Source organism: Branchiostoma floridae, chromosome 2 (assembly GCF_000003815.2).
Source record: "Branchiostoma floridae strain S238N-H82 chromosome 2, Bfl_VNyyK, whole genome shotgun sequence".
NCBI lineage: Eukaryota > Metazoa > Chordata > Leptocardii > Amphioxiformes > Branchiostomatidae > Branchiostoma > Branchiostoma floridae.
Window position 1 is genome coordinate 17,055,646 of NC_049980.1, and position 24,622 is coordinate 17,080,267.

Genomic DNA, 24,622 nt, shown 5'->3' on the forward strand with positions numbered 1-24,622 from the left:
GGAGAGACATATCAGTACTGGTGTACATGAGATATTGGTTCAGCACCAAGGACAGGACAGGACGTTATGTTACGCGGTGATATACGGTCTGCTTACCACAGGACTGGGCTGTAGTGTAACAATGCAAGAAACGAGTCGACAAACCCTTGGTACGCCTTCTATATATTATTAATTTGATTATACCAAAAGGTGGGAAGTCTTAGGTACCTTTAAGATTTGGTTTTAGCCTCGATCTGAAACAGTTCCCAGGAAAGGCGAGATATAGATTATGGGGGATGGAGTGATATCGCTGAAAGTTGTTGTCGTTTCTTGTTCTATTCTCACTACCTACGCTAACTAACTAGTGGGCTGAATCTTGGTTACAGGTGACTTTCCCATTGTTCGTGTCAAGCGGGCAAACCCTCACTTCCCCGTGCTGCCTGTTTCGTCAGAAAGTGCCCACCTTTGTGTCCCAGTGGATAGCCACTCTGACGACAGAAACGGAGCTGAAGCGGCGACTGAAGCGGCGGCACCGCGGAGCTACTAATTGCTTTTCCCATTGACGTCAGAGACTTGAAAACTTGAGAAGACATCCATTATGTTTAAGAACGCCGAAGATCTTGGCCAAGGCAGAGGCCAAAGTAAGCAACATTTCAGCTGCGAAACCGGCTTTCTATTGTGAGCCAAGCACGAGTCGTAAAGTGTCGCTGGTACCATGAAATCTTAAATGACAAATTTACTCCTACGTGGTTGAGTAGGACCCAACATATGGATGTGATCACCACTGACATCCTGGCTTCGTCTGGAGGAGGAACATGGAAAGAAATGGAGAAATCTAGTTAGATAAACACCTTGTATGTTCATACTATAGTTCTTGTATGTATGGAAACTATCGATTTTGCCTCATTGAACATGTTTTCTTGCTGCATCCATGATCTGTGTGGGTGTGTACAGAAGAAGGTCGGGAAGTGTAGAATGCCGGGACATCGCATATTCACAAGCAAGGTGAGAATGTTCCACTTCGCTCCTCCGTTGACGTCATCCTGTTCAATTTGGCGCCCGGATGTTGGTGACCCGAGGAGCACTGACGACACCTCAGAACCTTCAAGACGTGCGCAAGGAGACAGCCAAGGAGGTGCGACACAGGATCAAACAGATGGAAGAAAAAAAAGCCTTGCGATTCTTTTTTTTCGTCTTGGAAGAACTTTGATGAGTCTGTAATGCAAAACACAACATTAGTAACATACGTTTACAACAGAGGGTTGTAACACACCCGGTTTAAGATATGCGCATTTTGTATGGAACTAAAACATTATAATCATAACGGTTTTGGAATGACTTGGGCCAAAACGTCGATAAATGTTTTTTTTTTTTAAATAATGAGGATGTTCTAGAAAGTAATGAGGAGAGCTGCTATTCCTATTAAAGATTGAGAAGTCGGTTACCAAGATCGAATTTAAGACAAACAAAACTTGACTTTGATAAAACGCCCATGGCCTTCCCCTCGACAGCCTTCCATTTGCTGGGTTATTACTTGATAAATTAGTAGGCGCCCATTCGGCGCACGGCCGGCGGAGTGAGGGCCGCCCCCGCACGGAGCCCGTGTGAGCCTGCATGCCGTGCCAGCAGTTCCCATCGACCCTAGCGGTCAGATCTAACGAACCACGGGGCTCAGCGGTGATGAACTTGCCGATTGACCGTATTGATTTTACAGGAACACAAAACTCATCAAGAGATAAGACATTGTTGAGGCGGTACGACTAGAGTGAAAAGTCGACGTAAGTCCAGGGAGTTAAATGCAGTGAACGCAAAAAAAGAGAGGTCAGTCACCGTTGCTGGTGATAGAACATATGTAGAATACGCCCGAGGCGTGGGACACAATATGTCTTTTCTGAAATGATATAGACCGTAACCTGCGAATGTAGTCATCTTGTAAGACTTGTAACGTAACGATAAGGCCTCGGTGTCGTCTTGCTCCCAGCAGAATGCAGTGACGTAATCTTGTTCAAAGAAAGCCTGTCACTTGGCCTGAAGCAAGATTCCCCCAGCTAGCATTTAATTGGTCCATGTGCTTGTTAGCATCTTAACCACCCAGTCAGACTATCGTCCAATAAAGTGATAACATCTGAATAAAGAGACGTCTTTCACACGAATTGTCACAGGTATAGGCTTGCGCTTTGAATGACGTCATGCTTTAGTTTATTGTACAAGTCAAATATGGTGGACAGAGCTATTTCACGATCTCAAATAAAAGCTATCAGTTGTCTATATGGCAGTTCTATGGAATCTGAAATGAAAGGTACGTGTAAAAAATGCGATGGCATAGTTATTCTTTTTATATGATGGTCCAGGACCAACATATGTGTTGTAAATTGTGCAACATTCACTGTTCTCATCGCAAACCGTCATGCATTACCAGGTGACGTATTCACAAAAATGTTCAATTCAATGCTCGAAGACCGAATATTATCTAGCATTAGTGTTAACTCCCTTTTCGAACCTGCCCTAATGAGCCTAGAAAGCAACAAAAACGTTAAGTAGCCCATAAAACGTACACGCCCACCTACCTACAATGTCATCTCCAAATGACATTATATATGGCCGACACATTCGTCGATACTTGGGAAGTGGCAACGGCAAGAGGCCTTCGCCGCCCACATGCAGGCTTTTTCTTCTTACATTAGCCCGTACTTATTCTTTTCGTCCGCTCAAGGCCATGGTCAATGGGACTGTAATAGTGTCCATAAGGCACCTGTTGTACAACTCCTACGGGTTCTAATGAGGCTCTAGATCCTTCGTTAATAACAAGCTGGTTTTCAGAGAGGAACTTGTGGAGTGGTGTGCTGTGTTTCCTTTCTGTGCTTTTTTTTCTTTAGGACATTAATATTCTTGGTCAGGTTGAGACCCGGAATATGCCAATGGAATGACATCAGTAAGCCAGATGTGCATGTTCTCTGTCGTTAATGATTACCGTGTGACGAGAATTGCACCCTAAAGTCATCTAGGGAATTGTACAAGAAAGGCCGATTGCAAAGTCTTTAAAATCTGGTACAATACCTTGTAGTGCAATATATGAAGAAATATATTTTAATGTCTGTGTCTATATTGGTGTCTAGGCAATTTTACCCAGTGTTGCAATCCACGGATACTGCAAAGTTACCATGGCCGCAACTGCATGAATCAAGCAGCGTGTTGCTCAGGCCAAATAACAAGCAACAAGTCTGTTGCGTTGCATGCCCGGTAAATCGTCAAACCAGGTGTGAGTTTAAGTTTATTTTGATCCACAATTAGCCTCATCAGAGGCTATTCTTCCTGTGGTCATACAGGAAGAATAGGTAGGTTTGTACAAGTTACATGAAGTTTTGTTAGGTTTGTACAAGTTACATGATTTGCTTGCTCCACTCATAGCGGGATGAACCCCAACTCTTGGTTCTGAGGCCTGAGGCGTGGCTATACCCCCCCCCCCCCACACACACACACACACAACCCTCTTTCCCCCTGCCCAAACACATGACCTCACTTGAACGTTCTATTCGACGGACGTCCCTATAGCTGGCTGAACTAGGTACGCATTCATATCGGACTCGATTGAGGAAATTATTATGTACTCTTTCCCAAGGGTACAATATCAGGGCCTGCCGGCGATTCAACCTCAGTACCTCCATGTTCCAAAATCCCTAACCACAAGGGTGCTGTGCTACCTGTAGATTATCTACAGAAAGACACCGTGATTTGCCAACTTACAGGAACTAGAACGGCATCAGATTACCTGCTGGATCGGAGAATCATAAAGAACTTTCCTTTGAAGGTTATACGAGGCCACTGTAAACCCCTTATTTTATTATCAATGGTACGCCCCGCCACCCACGACATGCTGTATGTATATATATGGCCCCGCCCAGCAACCAAAGTCCAGTGGAAAGTGCCAACAGCGGTCCCCGTTAGCTCCGACCAGCTCCATTGGGTAGAGTCGTGGGATTGGAACCCGGATCCTCTAGCTGGTTTACGTCACTGTTCCTCAAACCCGGATACAGCCATTTGCTCCGCTTGCTTACATTCACTTTTTCACCAACCACCGGCCGGCGTTTTCAATCCCGAGAGCGCCGCTCAGCCGTAGCGTCTGGTGACGGGAGGTTGGTGGAAGGTGTCTGCCGCGGCTTCGCTTGACAAGTGAACTCTGAACTGTCCGAATCCTGGTCCTCTAGTCAGTGGTAGCGCTCAGACGTCTGGTGTGTTTGAGCTCGGAGCTCGTTAGAAACAAAGTGCACGATGGCATCACACCTGACATAGCAGGACACTGGAGTACTCTCCTCCGGCGTGTTGCAGCGTGGACAGATCTGTCACTCCCAACTCTCATCTGCAGACTTTCACCCATCTCCAAAGATGAGCTCTTTCTTGAAGAAACCCGTGCAGGAGTTTGAGAGGGACACCACCCTGGCTTCCATGGGAGGCACTGATAATCTCAGTGGTAAGGGATTGTTTTTTCTTTACAATTTGCGCGTGGGTATTCAAAACCATCTTGTCTTTCTTGTGTGTGAAACTGCAACACCGTCACACCAAAACGGGGTCAGAATATCTGACAATGACCAGCCAGAGCCTGAAGCATAGTTTCACAATGCTGAAGAAAACAGAAAATTAGGGTAAACAAAGTGACCTGTTATGACTTGTCACTTCTTCATTTATTTGTATTTTCGTTTCAGTTGTTGTTTTCTTGTTGGTTGTACAGGAGAATTGTCCCACCCTTTGTTTTCCCTTTGCTACAGACATTGCAGCAGTGACAGCCGCAACAAGTAGCTTTTAAACTGTTTGTTTCTGCCATAGATTTCTCGTCCCTATTGGTTCTGTGGCGATGCGGTCCTCTCGTGCCTGAGTTCTCATAGCTACCGTCAACTGTCAATCAATCAATATGTTTGTCTAGAGACTCAGATAAGCCCGAACCACGTCAATTTGGTCGCACTCTTTGTTCATTTATCTCTTCCGCCATATCCTGCATTTTGTGAACTATATCTAGCATAAGGCAGCTCCTGGCAACAGCAGGTGCCACTATCGCTAGACAGAGGTATCTGTAACGAGCTCCTGTGTTGAAAGCGCGTGAACTCCATGAGCTGTCTAATTTTACTGGTAGCGTCTGTTGTTTTATGTTCTCTTGAACGATAAAAGTGATTGTTGTAGCACCGGCTGTATGTGTGTATGTGTGTGTGTGTGTAAACGTTGTTTGACATAGTGCAGTTGTCTGTGAAGAATTTGTGCAGGGAATTGGATTGACGTTATCAATGTTTGTACCACAGTCGATAAGTGTTTCCTTGACATACTAATTCAGGAACAACGCCGTTTCTCCGCGAGAATTCAGTGGCAGTCAATAAACTCATTCACGTTTCCAGACTCGCTTACAATTGGTTAAAGTCTTGGTTACTGGAGTCAATCACCTGACGACAAAAGCCTGAAGTATCTTTCCTTCATTTTATCACATCCCATGAAACCACTTCATGCATCGCCTGTCAGCAAATCATGCAGCCGACTTTAGTTTAAAGGGGTAGGTTTCTCATTGTTTGGTATTGTGTAACAAATATAGCCGCCAGGGTGCACCGCTTGAACAAATATCGTTTCAGCTTTGCATCAGTATGTGCCGCCATAGCCCCGTACTAGTCCTCTCCCGAGTATCATTCGCCGCTCTCCGTGCTTCTTCCCCCTGACCAAGGTAATCAAAGTATTTGAGCGTGTGGCGCTTTCAGGCTGTAATGCCGCAGTCCAGTCATGCCCTGGCTAATCCTTCGCTACGTATGCACCCCCAGACCCACTGAGGGCCTTCACGAGCAAGCTGATATCTCTGCTGTGCGTCATCAAGTCCTGCAGGCCGCCAAGTCAAGACCCCGATTGAGAAACGCCAACATTTATCGATCTGAGCTACTCAAGGGTCTTTCCCCCCAACACACAATAAAGGGAAAGCTCTAGAAAGCCGCTGTTTTACCCTTGGGTCAGATTCCTCGGCGAAAAATGTGCCTGGCTTTTCAGATGCTGCCGTGCCGTGAGTGATATTTATAAAACCGGCCTGCATAACGTTGTTATATAGACCGTAGCAATCTGAACCACTCTCACAGCCCATTGCAGTCCTAACGCTTACCTGTGGCTGCCGAATGGAAGATCAGGTGTACTTGCTTCAATCTATAAACTGAAAAATGCGCTTTCTCCATGTATCAATCACGATGCCACTGGGTACGAAGTAAAAGGGACATGCTAAAAGTAATTCATTTCACAAGTTTGAGTAACAACGTCCCCTCCAGCGATTCAGGCCTGTTAGCTTTATTGACGCTGTTCCTAATTCTTCTGACAAGAGCAAATACTTTGTACACTTACATCCCTCTGTATCCAGTATTTCTCGAGACAGATTGTGGAAAACTAGCTAAGACGTCGTGCTCTAACCAAGCTTTCAGTCATCAATTGAAAAGTCTATTTCAGTTCAGAGAACATCAAAGCAGAGAACATGCGGGCTGTTAGAAGCTGTAGAAGATGTCGGGCACTTCTGTGTTAGAAAACTAGGGTAGACGTAATCCTTATAGGGATCGGCACTGCCACAATAAGCGCTCAATCTATGGTACTGATATAACTATTGCGCCATGAGGCCTTGTCAAACGTTATGTATCAGCTCTAACCCTACCATACAAGACCGACGTGTGGCGCACTCAAATAAGGTGATCCGTCCACAAATTGCATAAATCTTAAGCTACCATTTGCCCTTATCCTTCATTTTGAGACCATTGTGTGCACTCGTTGGTGATTCGCTTTGAGGTCATAGCTTTGTAATGAGGCCTTGCATAACATCCGCAGGTTTTCTTCCTAGAGGACATGTATTTTGTAGCCTGAAGTCGTTTTTTCTTGCATGCCGAAGTGATGGCAGGTATAAAACGTAATGCACGTCCTTCTGAGAACACGCACTCGGTATAGTTAAGCAAACATAACTTATTGCGTCTCGCTCCCCATCCAATAGCAGTGATTTCTCGAGGGAAAATTATATTAATATCTTTACGTATGAGCCTAAGAACGTCCAGCCAGTTTTCACAGCATGTCGTCATTAGGGACATAACTTATCTATCAGTATCGACACGATGAGCCGCGGGCTACAAAGCACCAGGGACCAATTAACTATTCTCTCGCTGCCAATTAGACGCTCACAAACAAATGTAACACTTTTTCCTCAAGTTTCAATTTGTCTTATGCCCTGTGATCATACAGGACATAACGGCCTACGTGTTTTCTGCGCAGTATGAGATGACTGGTATTCGTGTAATATTGTACATGTGCGCCGTTATATGTTTTAAACAATCAAAGGAAGAAAAGAATGGAAAATGGGAAAAGGAGGGATAGTATAAGAAAACCAAGGATAGGAGTAAAGTTGACGTCCCGCACTCCGAATATCAAAATCGAGAGATAGCCGGCCTTGCTTACTGGGCGTGGGTAAAACACATGCAAACCTTTAGATTGTGCCATCCAAACATCAATCTTTATAAAGACGAAAGTGCCCCAGTAGAATAGAGCATAAGCTGAAAGGTTTTGCGTAAAAGCCTTATGTGCTTGTGCAGTGAATAGCTATGACGTTTATGAGACAGCCCGCCTGCGTCATTCAGGTAGAGAGATCGAGCCACATTAGCTCACTTCTCCGTATCATCTGTTTGATGGTGAAGAGTGGCGTAAGATTGGAAAATTCAATTTCAACGCAAAGTTCTCCTGGGCTTTAGCATTTAGAGCTGAGCGTTATGCTTTCTTGGCTTTGTGATATGGCAGTCAAGTACAGGGAGCTGTAATTCTCTGCCTTGTGGGAACAGCAACAGAATCGGGGCTTTGGAGACCTGTTCGTTCCGGCTGACTAGGCAGACGTGAAAGTACTGCGAAGAAGAGACTCAAGAGAGTGATATAAACCATGCCTGTAGCGGCGCTGCTGTGTACTACAGATTGTAGATCTGAATAGATAGGTAACGCCAATTCTTAACTGATGAAAATGAATGTAAATTGTTTTGTCTGTACTGCTTGATGGGAGATATGACATGCCCATCACTATTCAGTGAGTAACTAAAGTAAACAGAGAGGTAATTTCAAATAGCTTCATCAATCACCAACTTATTCCGGTACAAAAATTATGAACTTATTTCTATCAAATGCGACAGGAGTCTTTTAGTATGCTTGATGTGTAAGTGTGAGGATGTTGCAAATCATCCGCTGTATACATGTAATTACCTCCACCCGAACCCCCTCGAAACTGTGTGTAACGTCGAGTTAAGGGCTATAGAACCAGATGATTTACACAGATACAGGTTCAGGAAATCTATCCAGCAAGGCCATTGTTACGTTGGGTTTAAATTGTTTGACGTAGGCGCAGATCCTGCCATTAAACTGCTGAATGGCCCATAGATCGTGGGCGGTTCATTGCTGTCATTGAGCTAAAAGGAACATAAACTACCTGATGATTCCTGGGACGGCTTCCTGGGACGATTTCATGTGGATTTTCCTTTGATGATCGCGGAAGGAGGAATTCAGTATCCTGGCACTCCATTACACCACACTTTCATTCAGAAAAATATGTCCTACCGGTCTTCAAAGCTCCTGCCTCTAGCGTATTTGTTCAAGGGATAACCCTTACTCCATGTGACTTCCAGGTACGTATCGGAATGAAGGTGAAACAAAAACACACAAAAATAATAGTCATATCATGAGAAGGATTGTCGTGGCAAAAAAACGCACATCGTGAATCTTCATTTGCTCAATAGCTAGATATACATAGATCGTTTGGTTTTCCCGGCATGGCTGCCACATGGTCACAGGACAAAGTGGGACAAGCCGTAACACTTGCATTGTTTATCTACGAACAGCTGTTTCATTTCAATAAACACTATAAACAGATATAGAGCATGTGAAGTAGCCGCCTACTTCCCTCAAAGATAGAGCGAACATGTACACGATACGTTGTACTTATGCCAAAGAAGCCGTCTTCAGTGCCGGAGGCCTTATTCAAAGTCTGCGTGTCTTTGTGAATATCATCCAGATAAGAAAGACCAAGAAAGTGGGATTTGAAGTTGAAAGATTAATGAAGATATATAGGACTCTCCTTACTGTATCGCAGACATCAATTTGGGTGGAGGTTCCGATTGACTTAAACGCACGTGTGATCTTCTGTAGAAGAAAGATACAATTTATGATGTTCTGACCGCTTTCTTTCTTAAGATATGCCTGTTCCTTTCTTGACGGTTATCAGACGATCGACCTCCTGACATCACTTCCAGACTACACCAATTAACCTAGATAGGGATGCCGAGATAGGACTAGTTGTCTGGCGGGAGGCCGTCCCGTGTGCTTTCAACGTTCTGGCTGATTACTTACGGTGGTCTGACGTTTATGATGATCTAAAGGCGTCTGAAAAACTTCTCTCTCTAATTACATCACTTTCTTGGCTCTAGGTCCAAGATTATGAACTGTGCTCTTCTGTTGTATTGCCTCAAGGACATCTAGAAATTATATAGTATGGCAACGATCCCTTATCTCTATTCAAATTTCAATTTAATTTTTACTTTACTTTGAATTACAAAGTACGTATTTACAATGCGCGTGGTTTCTCAAGAGAATAGGCCGAAGTCACTAGCATAAGTGATTTTGTAAGATATTCTAAGAGTTAGTAGATTATGCATCCTCTGGGATTCCTTGGCTTGGAATTGAGATGACAAGAAATTAGATAAGGCAAATTATTGCCTTCCGTGTTCCGGATCGCTTCCTTTGTGAGAGGCATCCCATGCAGTCACCTTGCAGCTGAATGTGGGTCATTTGGGGGAGTGGTTACACTGGTGAGGGGCGACGGGGTTTATTGGAGGTTTAAAGCGCGCCATGATGTGAATCCTGGCGGCTCTGTGTCTGGGGAGTCAGATGCAGACAGATGGAATGTTGCCTGAGGAAGGGTCGCCTGCGGTGTATGTGAGCACCTGAAGGGATATGATGGTATCTTCCTGCTGTCGTCTACAGACCGGTAGGTAGGCTGCCTCCTGACTAGAGGGTTTAAAAGTTTGGAGCTTTGTGTGATCACCGTGCATGCCACTATTTAGGCTGGGCACCCTGGCACGTGCCTCGCTCTGTGTGTCCTCAGCTTCATCCCGGATATCGTACATGCATTCATGCTGTGATTTCCTCATTCTTCGCTCAGTAACTAATGTCTAGATAGATTAGCTGACAACTCAACTACTGTGTGGGTACGGCAAACAGGCTACAATAACACTTTATATTACCGTCTTCTGACAAGTGGCAAGAAATTACACTACTGTATTACCCTTGTACATTTCTGCTTATGTGTATTTGTATGTACGTTTTCCGACTGCTGTTTGAAGGGTACTGTCCGCATTGTTGGGGACACTGTTGGATAGCACTGTAGAATGCTTATGGTAAATGTGAACTTTGTCATATCCACCGTCTCAGTCTATTTTACGACCAATCTGTCAGCTGACATTTTCGTCAATATTCACCGTAACTGCCTAGGGCTCAGAGCTGTGGAAAGCTTTGATTCAGCCCCAAGATGTACCATTCCGGCAGACGGTGATTTTGCTGCGACTACACCGCGACCTGAAATAGATTTGTGCACTACTACTAGTAACCCTTTACCTCATAGCTGGAATATCATGCAAAATGTAGAAGTATATCTGAAAAGGCAACAAAACAAGCCAAGCGTAAAAAGATTCATTTTTTGAAATCTTTGAAATTCATTGAGCGCCAAGTCAGATCTTAAGTCGCAGCAAGGTCGCTGCCCTAGTGCAGTGGGAGTATAGATAAGACACCATGTCCCTCTACGGTTCTGTGAAGTTAACGTTTCTAAAAACGAGGGGAACAAAGTATGAGAGAGGCTGGTTTGTGGGGCAGTTGCACTTTCTATTTTTTCTCCCCGTGTTTCATCATACGGCTTTGAAGCAGGCCAGGGCAGACTCACACGATACCCGTAATGCACGACGTCCTTGGCAATATCTCTCTGCCCTTACTCGTCAGAACTCTGCCCAGAACTCTGTCTATGCCCTTTTAATATCATATGAAAGGACGTCCTCTGAGCCTCACTACTCACATCGCCCTCGCTTAATCCCCAAATTTATCGATTGTTCAACTATACAGGCCATTATACTTTATCAAATCATATAGCAAACAATGCGCACCGTTCATCTACATTCAAGAGACGTAAGCTGGACGGCTAAAATTGATTTGATAGTTGCCAGAGAATGACCTTCCAAACGTTTTTCCGTCGCGTTATAGAGTGGAAAATTACGTGTCTGTTTTACTTCTCGTGAGACGTCGCCTTACGCCCTTGGTTGCTCAGTCTTGCTTGACCGTGTCACGAATGGACGCGTGCAGAAGAGCATCAGCGTCGCACACGTAGTCTCTCACCCTTATAGAACCTAACCGTCCGGTAACTACGTAATTGTCGTACCTTTTTTCACCCCATCACACAGGGATTTCCGTCTTCTCAACTTCGCGTGTCTTGAGCCGCTGGCTTTAGATGACTTCTAGGTCACATTGGTTTATTTGGGCCATATTACATTTGGAGATGGACGTTTACGTGTGCGTGACACAAATACCAGCCGGTGGAGCTCGATATAAATCAAAGTCCATCCTGTTCGTAGGGCACTTCCCACATCCAAAGACATGTATGAGGCTTACGCTAGGGGCACAACCCGCCGTACGTGCAAATACGTGCTGTCTACGTGCCAAAATGTGGGCAATATTTTGGGATCCGTAAGTGGTAAGTACCGCCTCCGTACGAATGCGGCGCGCCTGCCCTGTGCAGCCTGAACGTTTTCAGAAATGCGTGGCGGACGTGGCCTCCCAAAAAACGTAAGGACAAATTGCACGTACAGCGGGTTGTGCAATTTCTTAGCTTTATAGATGTAGAATAGATGGGGATAGGTGATGGAAATAACACAATCAAGCATGCACATCACAATGTAACAACCTGTCACGTTTTTAGATCCTAGCTGTTAAGATTTTAAACCATGGATTATCCATGTGGTCGGTAACTCTATAGCAACACTGAAACATTCTGAACGTTAAACCAGGTGATTTATTCTGGATTATTGCATTACATCCCCTTTGACAACATCGCGCTTTCTCAAGTCTGCTTACGAGCCCCTTGGGGTTGGACAGGGAAACAGTAGTCTCCATCAGACTCCTTAGGATTGCTGTAACTGCTGATAGTGTAAGGGACATAGTGATGATGTGGATGGTAATAGGGTCTATCCCTTAGAATCTGCCATAAACACTGTGGAGTGTGGAGAGATGGCTTGACCTGTCGTGTTACATTAACATCGTTTGTCGTAGATTCACATGAAATATCAACATTTACCATGCGGTTGGCATAAAAAATGTGTTGATATATAAAAACTTATCCATGTTTTATATCGTGAAAGTTGAGACCCAAACCGTCAGTGTTCTGAGAAAGCGAGAAAGATTTTTAGCCAAAACGAATGTAATCGGTTGCCGCATAGACTACCAAGTCATCATTACAATCTGTTCAGAACATCTGAGAGACAAATTTGTACAGAAACAAATGTAAGAAAGTTGCGACTATGTCACACGGCATCCACAGTGTCTGCCGTACCCCATGAACCAGAAAATTGAACATTTTTTCCGCGTCAGCGCCTGAAATAAATGAAAGACAGCAGCTGTAATCAGATCCCATCCATCGATCTTAAAATTAAGCCAAAGGTAATCCCTCGTCAACAGATCTTTGAATAAATGCCCAATTGCATGTGCAATATTTCCAAGCATTTGTAATATGTACTAAAAATCAATAAACATATTTCAAAGTACCTCAGAGGCGCAAAAGCCTTGAAACGAGGATCATGTCAGTGCCTCATGCTATTACACACGACATACCGGCAAGAGAACACCTGCACGGATTAGCTTCGCATCCAGCAAAAGCTTTTAATACTCAGTCTCAGGAGAAACATGTCATCGTAATCATTAGCATCCGTGCCTTCACTCCACTTGAAGCAACATAGGTTCTGACTCCAAACTTCTGTCTGTATGTATTTGTTAGACATTAAAGGAATGTATTTTATGCCTTAGAGGGTTTTTAATTATTTTCTAGATTCGCATACGTACATCGACGCTGATGTAATTTCCCAATCATTCAGCGTATCCCACTTGAAGTGGCGTATTCCCCCTTGCATTACTTCGTTGTTAATGGAGGAAACAGTAACCTTCGACAACGCGCACAACATATTGATGCGTGTGTTACGGAAGGTAGGTTATCAAACGGGGCATCTTGACTTGGGTGCCGACAGGAAACAGTTGTAAACGTTTATCACAACGCGTGTTTGTTATCGGTAAGTAGGGTTGGACATGTGGCTCTGTTCTCATGCCGCACGCTTTGTTGGGCCAACATTTCGTGTAGCTCATCATCAAAGTCAGCTGCAGGACGGTCTATTCTGATTAATATTCCGTACCTTCGAAATCACACATGTATTTCCAGCATTAAATCTATATCTGAATGGGAGAGAAGGGCATGTATGGAATGTGTTGGTCAGCTTCGTTTATGGCTTTCTTTCCACCGAAAACTCACCGACACTGTCCTGGATACCTAATAATATTCTAAAAGATTGCGAAGTGCCCCAAACATGAGGTAGATCAAACAGCACCCGTCTACCTGTCTTATGATTTATTTTTTATCGTTCAACTTGGATAATGATGGTACGAACATGACAAAAGTAAATCAAGTGCGTTTGGGTTATTTCTTAAAAAATGAATTATAAGAATATGTTTATAATTCAGACAAGGCTATTGGGACGAGGATTTGCGAATACCAGCTGGCCAGTACATGGGCGTTGATAATTAGACCAAGGACCTTGATCAGATAATGTCTTCATTCGATAAATGACCAAATTTGTTTATTCAGTCCCAGACCTGTCAGGGTGACTAGCAATACATGTAGCACAGAGGCATAATTTACAACACACCATACAACTGTACCCGTTATGATGGATAAGTATTAAATGACATCTTACCATGTAATCGGTCAACGTGTATCAAATTGGTTTATATCACATAAGATTGGATTAGATTAGATTGGGTAACACAAGGATGTTCTATTTCACGCTTGATTAATTTTGCACGGGGTTGAAACTTCATATAATTCAGGACAGTTGAATTTATCATGGGAATTGTAGGGCGTAACTCAACAGTAACTAATCTGTAACTGTGAACCGTTGGCGCCATACATAGGTAGGACTATATGTCCCCGCCGTGTCATTACGAAAGGGCAGCAAAGATGTGAAGTGAAGATGCAGTCAACGGAGGGGCGTTGATATTTTTCTTGAAATTCAAAACATTCATAAGATGTATATGTTATAACTCAAGTATGCTAAGTCAAATGTGTTGAGTCTTTGATACTGAAATCATTTTTGTACAAGATATGTACTTCCAACTTTCTAAATGCCAAAGTAAGAAAGAATAGAAGTTATAACATCTAAGGTAATTCGCATTCATGTTCCACTTTCAAACATCGATCATGATCCAAAGGTCCTCGGTTCGAGTCTACTGCTCCGAGGTTGCGCCCTTGGGGAAGGTACTGTATTTGTATTACATTGAAGGTAGTATTTGACTTAAGTGAAAATGAGTACGTAGCTTCGAATTCGGTTACGGATGTCCCTCGGATAGCTTCGATTAGGGATGTCCCTCGGATAGCTTCGGTTAGGGATGTCCCTCGGATAGCTTCGATTAGGGATGTCCCTCGGATAGCTTCGGTTAGGGATGTCCCTCGGATAGCTTCGGTTAGGGATGTCCCTCGGATAGCTTCGATTAGGGATGTCCCTCGGATAGGACATTTGAAGAGGGCCACTCATCGAGCATGTTAAAGAAGCCACCACATTTTTCGAAAAGTGTTAGGGTTCAACCCGGTGTGAGTGCACGTACAGCAACTATGAGTCCGTTTACCGGGATTGCAGTGCCAACAAACAAACAAACAAAACAAAAGTACGTCAAATCACGCATCTTGTATTTTTGGGGAAAATGCGGCCAGAAAATTGATTAAGTGAAAAAGAAGGATGAGAATAGCCGAGTAAACTTTTAAAAGTGTATTTCATTTACTGAAGAAATACCCCTTACCTTCCGTACCCTAAGGAGTACTCTACAGCTAGCTCACGTTTCTGCCGCTCACGTGTGTGCTTTCCTTAAATTACAGACCGTAGAGAACAATTTCTTCTATCGAAATCACTGCTGCGAAGCCACATGAAATGCCAAAGAGCTGCGAAGGTCTTCCTGAAGTGCCATCTTCATCACCAACCCGTACTGTGATCCATTCATTACCGTCTATAACACCCACGCCATTCTGTCAGTTTCCTTCAGTGGTGCTATTACAACGATGGATAACGGTCCATCAACGCCGCATGTTACAAGACAGTTGGGGAATTACTCAGATCCTTACATGTACCTTCGTCATAAATATCGTCTTTTGACATGATTGCTACTGTACTTTTGAAACGTTTAAGGTGAGAAAGTCGTAGTTCGTCTTCTCATGAAATCACATAACAAATGGCGTTTCTTACTCACTTTCCAGTAATAACGACGTATATTCTGATTACACGAAGTGAAGGTCAAAAGTGGTGATAAAAGCCAAAAACTGAAAAGTACCGGAATAGTAAAACAAGCTCCAAGCTGACAATATTTTTCAAACTCAGTTTGGTACCAGAAAGATGTGTCGATGTAATCAATGCACATAAACACTCCTTGGGTAAGCGAGAGCGAATGATATTCGTTCTTTGGTAGGTGAGTACTTCGAGAAGTCATTTGCTATCGTTTTACACTGGGAAAGAGAATGGGGAAGTTTGTTTCTACATTGACATAAACATAGCCACGTCAACCTCATACAAATCCTAACAAATGATGTAAGTCATCCGTTAAAGTATTCAGTAATCTAACGGCGTTTGAGCGGTTGGTTCTCTAAAGTACATTCTTTATATGGTCACATGTACCAGTTCAAAACTTCAAGGCTGACGTCTCTGCAAGTATATGATGGACGCTGAGAAAAGACAAGCTTTATACAGTTTTGAAACTACGTCCTGTTGAGGAATTGAATGCGCAATTGCACAAAGGTTAATGATCACCGTTAGACTTCAGAAGTTCTGAACAACGACTGAGGAAATGACATGAAGGCGAAGGTAAACTGTAGAAGTAAACATTCGCATTGGTTGAGGGTTGCACTTCACACTTGACATCAAACAAACCGAGCAGCAGTGAGATGAAAACTGATAAGAGTAGACCCGAAAAAACAACGAGAAGTGAGTGAACTTGCGTTGTATACATGTAGTATTATGATTTTTTTTCGATAAGCGCGAGTCTTTTTGTTTTCACTTTTCAGAAATGTGGACTTACATTTCTATATGCTATGTCTGTTGAGCGTGCTCATACCTTTGGTGCAACTGCCTTTGTGTGTTTTCACAACCCACCCGAAAGTACTTACCGGTTTGTCCCTCTAAGTCAATATCCGCCATGAAGTCCCTGTTATAAGTCTATCCGGATGCACTTCTACACGTAATCCTATTCAGCTCTTGGCATTCCTCCTATGTAAGAAATCAATGTCTTAAGAACAGGACTTCTTTTGTTCCAGGATACCCAGTCACTGCACATACCTTGCATTACAGGTATTCATTTTTAGGATTACCCAATGTAGGGTTCCTTTTTATCCCTCTGGGTATACTTTTGTCTTGGATAATGAGGGTTGAAGAAGTGCGATAATTGCCTCAGCGACGGAATTCATCATCAAACAAGAGTCCTCATACCTTCATAAAATATTCAGATTACTTATATGACTTTTACATACAAATGTATACATAATATTAACTTGCTTACGTACACCTTTAACTAACTTACACAGGTCACAGTGTAGATAGTCTCTATTGGCATGCTTTTGGCACATCTCTATTGGCATACTTTTGGCACATCCTTGTGTACATCTCTGCCTAAGCTACCAGCATTTCCTGGAAATCAGTCGCGCCTGTACTTCCAAAACTTCTTCCTTACATCACAGGCTACCTACCGCCAAAAATCAAGACCATAACATGTCCAGGTCAAAAGATATTTAAAAAAAACTTTTCCTGTAGTAGCAAAGTCACATACCAGGGGAGCCCAACCTTCATCTCATACTGAAAGCATAATGGCGAGTACCTCTGGAATGACATCGTGCATGCAGTTATTACTGCAATTCCAACACCCCATTCGTCTTTCCAGCTTATTGGCATTTCTGTGGCCATCCATTGGGATACCTTCCATTGAACCAAATATCCTTTACATGACTTTGCAGCTGTGCCATATCAACATTTTTGTACACATTTACTTTGCTCTTAACAATGGTGGCAAGTGTTATTGCTTTTTTTTCAACAGGGCTATTTCTTGGAGTCATACTGAATTTGAGTTTGGTATCACGGCGACTGATGAACGTGCCGTTAGGTGACATAGCAACAAAGGGTTCTTAAGAAAATGTCATACACGGTAACTGTGAATGTAATGGCATGCAGGAAATGGAATAAATTGAGTGGAATGTGATCAAAAGGACCAATTGTGAAGCAAAACTTCCCTTCAAATTGTGACATTTCCATTGAAATGGCAGAACTAATAAATAACCATGTGATGGTGTAAAGCACGTACGAGAATATATAGTCGTGAATGTTTCAAAGGAGATTTGAATTTACAGTTACCGACGGCCTAGAACTGCCTACTTTCATTGTCCGTCTGGCTCAACACTGTTGTATTTAATGACAAACACATTTTACAACCACTTCGTCCAAAGACAAGGATGGGGTTTTACAACAACCTCATAAACCTGACGCTTTGACTGCAGATTGCTAAGCGTTGTTTGAGAGGTAGACAGGGATTGTAAATTTGTCGTGGAACCTGTATAGTTGCCATCAAAGCTCCTTACTTCTATCAGACAGGCGATCTCATATGTCCACAACTTATTCCAACTAACCAATTATGGAGACAAATGAAGTCTTTTGTTGGGTGACAGAACTCTGCTGATAGTTTTCTGTGACCATTACGTCGAGCCAATTTGATCTAATCACTTGTGTAAACGTTATGGCATCTTGTTATTTCAAAGTGTTAGCACTAAAACGTTCCGAGCAGATGCTTACTCGAAAGGTCGAGTTTTGACCAATCAGAAAGTTCCTTCTGGCGACCGTTGCCAGGGGAGTAAATTGCTGTGGTGATAACGTTGCACATTTGTCGTCTGATTTACAAGGCGGGTCCAAAGGCCGTCGGGAAACGGAGGAACGTGAAGGCGTCGCCCAGAGTAACCTTCATTTAATACATTAACAAGTACATGCATGGCTATTCATGGTACGACATTTTCGTCAGCAAACAAAATTTTGTCTATCGTCGATATCTGTTGCAGTACTAGTCTACGTGCCTTGTCAGGAATATGCACAGCCGGTGTAGGACACTGCCAGGTTGCTGCCGATGGAATGAATTCCTAATGTTTCGTATGATACATGGAAGGATGTAAACTTTTACGGTATTGCAACTGAATAATAAGCAATACGACGGAGATGTGATTTTTCAGTTTGTTTAGATAAACACAACTCAATGAAAAATATAATCCATGTTAACTACTCTTGGTTTAGAAATACATTTATAGATGATATAAGATAAAAGACCCGTTAACCATCTAGCTAATATTAATAGATACTGTTTGTCGTCTGCTCCTTAGTTATGTACGATCCCTATGTTTATACTACATCACCTCACGTTTCCTTGCCATCGGCTCGGTCTTCTTTGTCCACCAAAGAAAAACAACGGTAAACATCCCACGACAGTTAGTTCGTGTTTTCAAAATTCTTAACGACAGACATGGTATGGGATACAGCTTCCTAGACCCGGAACGATGAGGGGCATCTTGCCTGGTAAGTAGCGTTCAAGAGGGAGACATAATTAAGAATTAAGAAATGCACTTTTAATGTAGTATATATTTGCTTCATAACTCAGGTTTAGTAAGTGGCTATGTACACTAGATTGCTATGCTTCCCGGTTGCTATTTAAGTACGCAGTGCCAATTGTATAAGACTTGTGAAGGCTGCGTAATGACTCATTCTCGAATCAAGTACAACAGATTTCAAGACACTCGATACTACAAACAGATTTATATATATCTTTAGATGTCAGAACTCCCATAATGCAAAAATAGGCAAATATATCAAGGACTGCTCTGCTATTAGAAAGAATACCGAAACTAATTATTAGCCTACTCCATTGCAATAATATATCTAAGAATTATGTTAGCCCTTATTTTTACGTTAACTAGGTTGTTAAACTTTATCCTATACCTCTATTTTGTACTTTTGATGTAATGCTTGTTGCCATACATTATATCATGTACAATTGTCGTGCAATCAAGTTTTTCTTCTTCTTCTATAAAAGCAGGAAACAAGTTCTAAACGGTCCATAATCAATATGTGGGCCTCAAAAGATGACAATATGATACTTTTGAAGAGAATCGTTAGTCGGTACACAAACTTAAACATTTATACACAAGGTTGTCCCTAGAAACACAATGTATAAACATCTGTAGCTTCACAGCATACATGTAACTCAATTTTGTCTGAAGTTTCCACGTGGCATGGCGCCCGATCTCAAAGAGTGACTCAGCTCTGAGCGTGTTAGGGTACAGAACATGTTCATAATTGCGATAAAGAGCTGTCGAGAAGCGAGGATGACGTATTTGTGATCTCATTTTCTGGACAATGAGTACCATTCAAATGTTAAAGTTGAAAACTTCATAACAAAATGGAGATCAACGTGCATTTTTCCAGCTTTCTCCGCTTGGGAAGTGCAGGCTGTACGAAGACGAAAGTGTCTGTAGTGTCCGTGGAGTGTTTTCGTAGTAGAAATGTCCTCGCCACGCGGCAAGGTGCGTGCATCTCAAAAACTTACTCCACGTTTGGAGCGTGTGGGGAGGATCCATCTACAAAGTAGCTGCTAGCACTTACCAGCGACTCACAACACACAGAGGGTCCGTACTTCACACAGCTTACGTTTTAAACAGTGAGTAAGAGACTATCTAAAGCGCCAGATGAAACACAGGCAGTCAAACACTTGGTTAGAGTACGACAAGAGTATGAACACTTAGGCCTGTTAGGACTTCGTTAGTTACGTTTCTTTGCTATATAGAGATAGCGAGGTAACTATGGTGGTATGATTAGGATATGTCACTAAATTTTGCCCTCCTCGATAGGATGTTAAAGTCAACCTTTAAAAGTTTACAAACATTCCAATGAATGACATACATGCTCCTCCAATAGTAATTGTTTACTCGTACCTGCCACGCCATGGGATGTGTAAACTGCTAACAGCCTCGACCTTCCAATGAAGGGAGAAAGTACTTCGATATATAACGTTATGTCTACCTGTTTCAATGTCATATGTAGTCCTGTTACATATGTAGTATTCCACTCATATTTAACTCGCTTATTCACAACGTCATGTTTGGCCACTTGAACTAAAACGCTTTTGGCGTAGGGACTGTGCATAATGTGACATTTTCAACAACCCAAAGTCCGTCGCAAGTTAATAATTAGAGGCGGTCATGGGGTCTGTGTATTAGTAGTAAGTTAAAAATTGAAAATTTGTCATACTATGTTTTGGGAAGTCGACTAAAAGTCTCCCTGTACAACAGACAGTGTCACGATGCTTCTTTTCCAGTGTAAGTGACATTGTATATGGATAAAGAAACCATATTACTGACTTAGTTAGTAAACGTACAGAAGTAGTTGAGATAACGTTGCGTATCCTTGTTGATTTAAACATTGTCACTTAGTAATTCCAAGTTTTCTCCCCCAGCCTATGCCCAGACGTTGATCGCAGTGGGCGCCGCGGTGTTGTGCTTCCTACTTCTCCTGGGCTGCACTATCTGCTGGCGGCTGCGAGCATGGAACCGGCGGGCCAAGGCGCGACAACCCTCCGAGCGCCTGTCCGTCTCCTTCCAAGGCACTCCCTTCGGCCCGACATCCTCCTCCAGCATCAAGTACACCCTGGACCCGGCAGACCTACGGACCGGCCCCACCTTCTCCTCCGTGACGTCTTCTCCCTTCCTCCCGCCATCCACGCCTGACCCCAACGAAGCGCGGGTCAAGCGATTCTCCTGCCCGGACCCTCCGTCCGCCGAACTGCTCGGGAGAAGGGACAATCTCCGGCGTAGTAAGACGCTGGAGTCGGTAGAGGATGGTCCGATAGAAGAGTCGTCCTCGGTTGAGATAGACCCGCCCCGAGGTCCCCTACCCACGGTGTCCGGTGGCAAGACTACGCTTCACTTCAGCCTGTTCCACTCGGCGTTTGACCACACCCTGACCGTGAACATTCTCGGCGTCAGTAACCTGCCGCGGACATTTAGTATGGAGAGCGCCGCCTTCGTCAAGGTCTGGCTGCTGCCCTCCCACCAGGAGGCTGTCCAGACAACCATCCGCAGGAAGTCATTCAACCCGCAATTCAACGAAAGTTTCAAGTTCAAGTCGATGGAGAGGGAGGACATTGATAACGTACATCTCAGGTAACTGCAGAGTTGCTTATTGAATTCCTCTTTTCACACGTACAAATCAGTAAGCTATACTGAGTAATACTAACGTTATTCTTGAAAAACGTACATTTTGTGTTAGCTGTGGGTCATACGTTCCATGGCGAATACGACAGTGATGAGTGGAGTATCTAAGTTTGTGCTCTGACCCTGTGTGCAGATTTGCTGTGTACGTGAAGCAGCTGTGGGACAAGAAGGACGGGTTTGTGGGGGAGGTGCTGTTCCCGGGGGCTGAGTGGGACCGGAGGGACGTGCCTACAACATTCAGCAGGGAACTCAAGTCATCCAAGACCAAGGGAGAAAAACTCAGGAAGGTCAGTGCACACCTGTTTATATAATATTGTCAATTTCTTCAACAGTTTCTTCGAGCTTAATCTTCATTTTCTGTGCCTAAAGCAGCAAACTGTCCGAAATGGTGCCCTTTACCCATAGCCAAAGACTGCCTCAAAATAATCCCCTAGGGAATGCATTCAGGCAATTTTCTGAATAGCTTCAAATCGATAGTTATACTATAAAAAGTGCACCCACCCTTAAAGTGTCGCCAAAAAATGGAACGAAGTTATACAAGGGAAATGATCCGGAGATGTGTATTCTAGTCAGCAACTGGTCTGAAGGACACTGGATATATTCAGAATTGCCCCGAAGGAGACTGGCTCTTTTTTATTTTTTATTTTCAAACACCTGGGTAGCCTATTCAGTGCTAATACACTGGTTTTCAATAGGGCCCAGTTTCACATATACATACAAGGAAATAAAAAGAAAAACTTACAGAGAGAAAAGTAGACATACACGTCGGAACATATATATACAACTGAAACATGAAAGACACAGATAAATCAAAATCATAATCCGATCCAAGGTCAACAGTTTGGGAGGTCAGAGGTCACTACTCAGTACTGAGACTATGTTAGGTCTTTCAAAGCTGACTTAAATGAATTTAGGCTTGGAACTTGCTTAATGTAGGCTGGTAGTGAATTAAAGTGTTTAGCACCTCTGTAGGCAAATGTACGCTGTCCTGTTGTGGTCTTGAAAAAGGGTTTGTATAGAGTGATGTCTGTCTGGTTTGGTAATTGTGTAAGTTGTGGTTGTGAGAGAAGGTGGATGATAGGTATGTTGGTGCTAGCCCATTGATACACTTGTAAACCATAACACACACATGATCCCGCCTTCTCCCTGCGAGGTACTGCCAGCTGAGCTTCTCATGAAGGTCGAGGACACTGCTGGACTGTAGGTTGAGTTGCAGAACTACCCTGGCAGCCCGGTTCTGTAGCACTTGGAGTTGCTCTACGAAATGTTCATACGGCTTTCTTACAACCATTACAAATCACATTAAATCGCCTTCATTTGCCGTTTTGCTTTTTGTAGATCTCCTCTTCAATTGACCTGGAAGAACTTGACGAAAAAGCCAAGTCTTGTGAGCTGTTCGTACTACTGCAGTACCAGGCCATGTCCAACAGGATGAAGGTCCTGATCAGAAAAGCGGAAAACCTCACCAAGAAGAAGATGTCGCTCCCCGTTCCAGGAACAGCAGGTAAGAGTTTTGTCTTGTAACCGGTACACGCATCCCATTCAAATAATATCCCAAAGGGCAATGTTATGAATTGTATAAATGCTTATAGAGTAACACGTTACTTGTCATGCAGATCACTACATCATAGTCCGTCTCCTCCATCGTGGAAACGTCAAGGAGACGAAGGAAACCAAGTCAGCGAGTGGTTCCAGTCCGGTCTGGAACCAACCCTTCCTGTTCGACATTCCTTCAGATCAGGTCAGGAACCACGTCTGTTACTTACCCACTAGACTGGCTCAAAGTTAAAGTGGATAATGTCGTACTTTATTTTGGATATGGGCGTGGTTACTGCTAGGATGTTTCGGAGAGTATCATTTTGCACTCAAACCGATACGATCTTTTTACTCTCCTTGGTGCTGAAACGACTTCCGATGTCATCGTTCTTTACAACACCGTTCAAACGTTGAGGTTTCATGTTCCTGCCATGTTCCGTCTCCTGTCTATAGGTTGAGGATTACTCCCTGGAGTTTGTAGTGATGCGCGGCAGGATCTACACACGAGACGGCGTCATCGGCAGCGTGCTGATCGGCCCCGCCGCTCCGCCGTCCGGCGTGTCTCACTGGAACGAGACGCTGCAGCCCCGGGCCCGGGAGAGCGCCCGATGGCACACCATCCAGCCAGCCTCCGGGAAATTCAGCCCCAAGAGGAAACTGTCAAAAGAATCCTACACAAAAGCAGAATTTAATTTCAGCTCAAATTAGGTCAAGTATTTGAGAAAATGTCTCCGGGAGACATGTCAACACCTTTTGTAGGCATTTGCCGGAAACTCGCGTGATTGCCTGTCACCTGATGTGATAATGGTACCATTCCTGCCTGTGAACGTGCCTGTGAAAGTGTGAGTTGTCAAATTGTTGCTGCCGATATCCCACGCACAGTGAAATCAAATAAGAGAGGATTTTGTGAATAAAATAAAATATCTTACGTTTGTGCTCATAGGAGCTAGTTAGAAATACAAAGAACGACACAATATCATATAAACAGATCTGAGAAGAAATATTAATCTGTGTTCTTCTATTGTTGAAGGACTAGTGTGGAGAAATTTCAAGTTCAAATGATCACCTTTCCTAATGAAGACCGGAGTACGTACTTTCCACAACTCGAGCAAATTCTGTAATTTCTCATCTGTCTCACAGACCACCAAGGGACGGTCTGTGGAAATATCGTACAATACAAACTGCTCCACAATGAAAACGATGCGGATGGGAAAACTTGTTTAACTTTGAAGGCCCCATCAAACGAAACGAGAATTTTTAGTCTCTTGAAACAGCCCATGAGCATACGTAACAAGAAAAAAATAAAATAGACTTACTACCTAACTATATGTTTTTGTTTGAATGCGTTCATTTGGAGATTTCCACCTTTGACACACATTCAGACGTTCTGACCAGAATAAAATAAATTTATTTTTAGCTCGTCATCACAACATCTGCAAATTATATATTTTGTATCACTTGAGTGTAACATCTGTAAATTTCATTTACCAATGAAGTGTAATTGACTGA

The 24,622-nt window shown here is 43.3% G+C and overlaps 1 protein-coding gene across 2 annotated transcripts; it reads left to right on the forward strand.

The window, feature by feature from the left end:
- Positions 1-3,894: 3,894 nt before the first annotated feature.
- LOC118410168 (synaptotagmin-4-like) lies at positions 3,895-24,616 on the forward strand. Of its 2 annotated transcripts, none has more exons than XM_035811704.1 (6): positions 3,895-4,447; positions 20,821-21,526; positions 21,711-21,864; positions 22,916-23,081; positions 23,194-23,318; positions 23,567-24,616. In XM_035811704.1, the coding sequence occupies exons 1-6, from the start codon at positions 4,363-4,365 to the stop codon at positions 23,819-23,821; spliced, it is 1,491 nt and encodes a 496-aa protein (XP_035667597.1). In that variant the 5' UTR covers positions 3,895-4,362; the 3' UTR covers positions 23,822-24,616. The 2 variants fall into 2 exon arrangements, with proteins under 2 accessions (XP_035667597.1, XP_035667598.1); XM_035811705.1 differs by lacking the exon at positions 3,895-4,447 and adding an exon at positions 18,736-18,887.
- The last annotated feature ends 6 nt before the right edge of the window (positions 24,617-24,622 follow it).

Bases quoted from the DNA above. Each gene is read 5' to 3' on its own strand.
- LOC118410168 (XM_035811704.1), top strand. From the start codon at position 4,363: ATGAGCTCTTTCTTGAAGAAACCCGTGCAGGAGTTTGAGAGGGACACC. The intron at 23,082-23,193 runs GTAAGAGTTTTG...CTTGTCATGCAG, and splicing joins CCCCGTTCCAGGAACAGCAG to ATCACTACATCATAGTCCGT. The intron at 23,319-23,566 runs GTCAGGAACCAC...TCCTGTCTATAG, and splicing joins TCGACATTCCTTCAGATCAG to GTTGAGGATTACTCCCTGGA.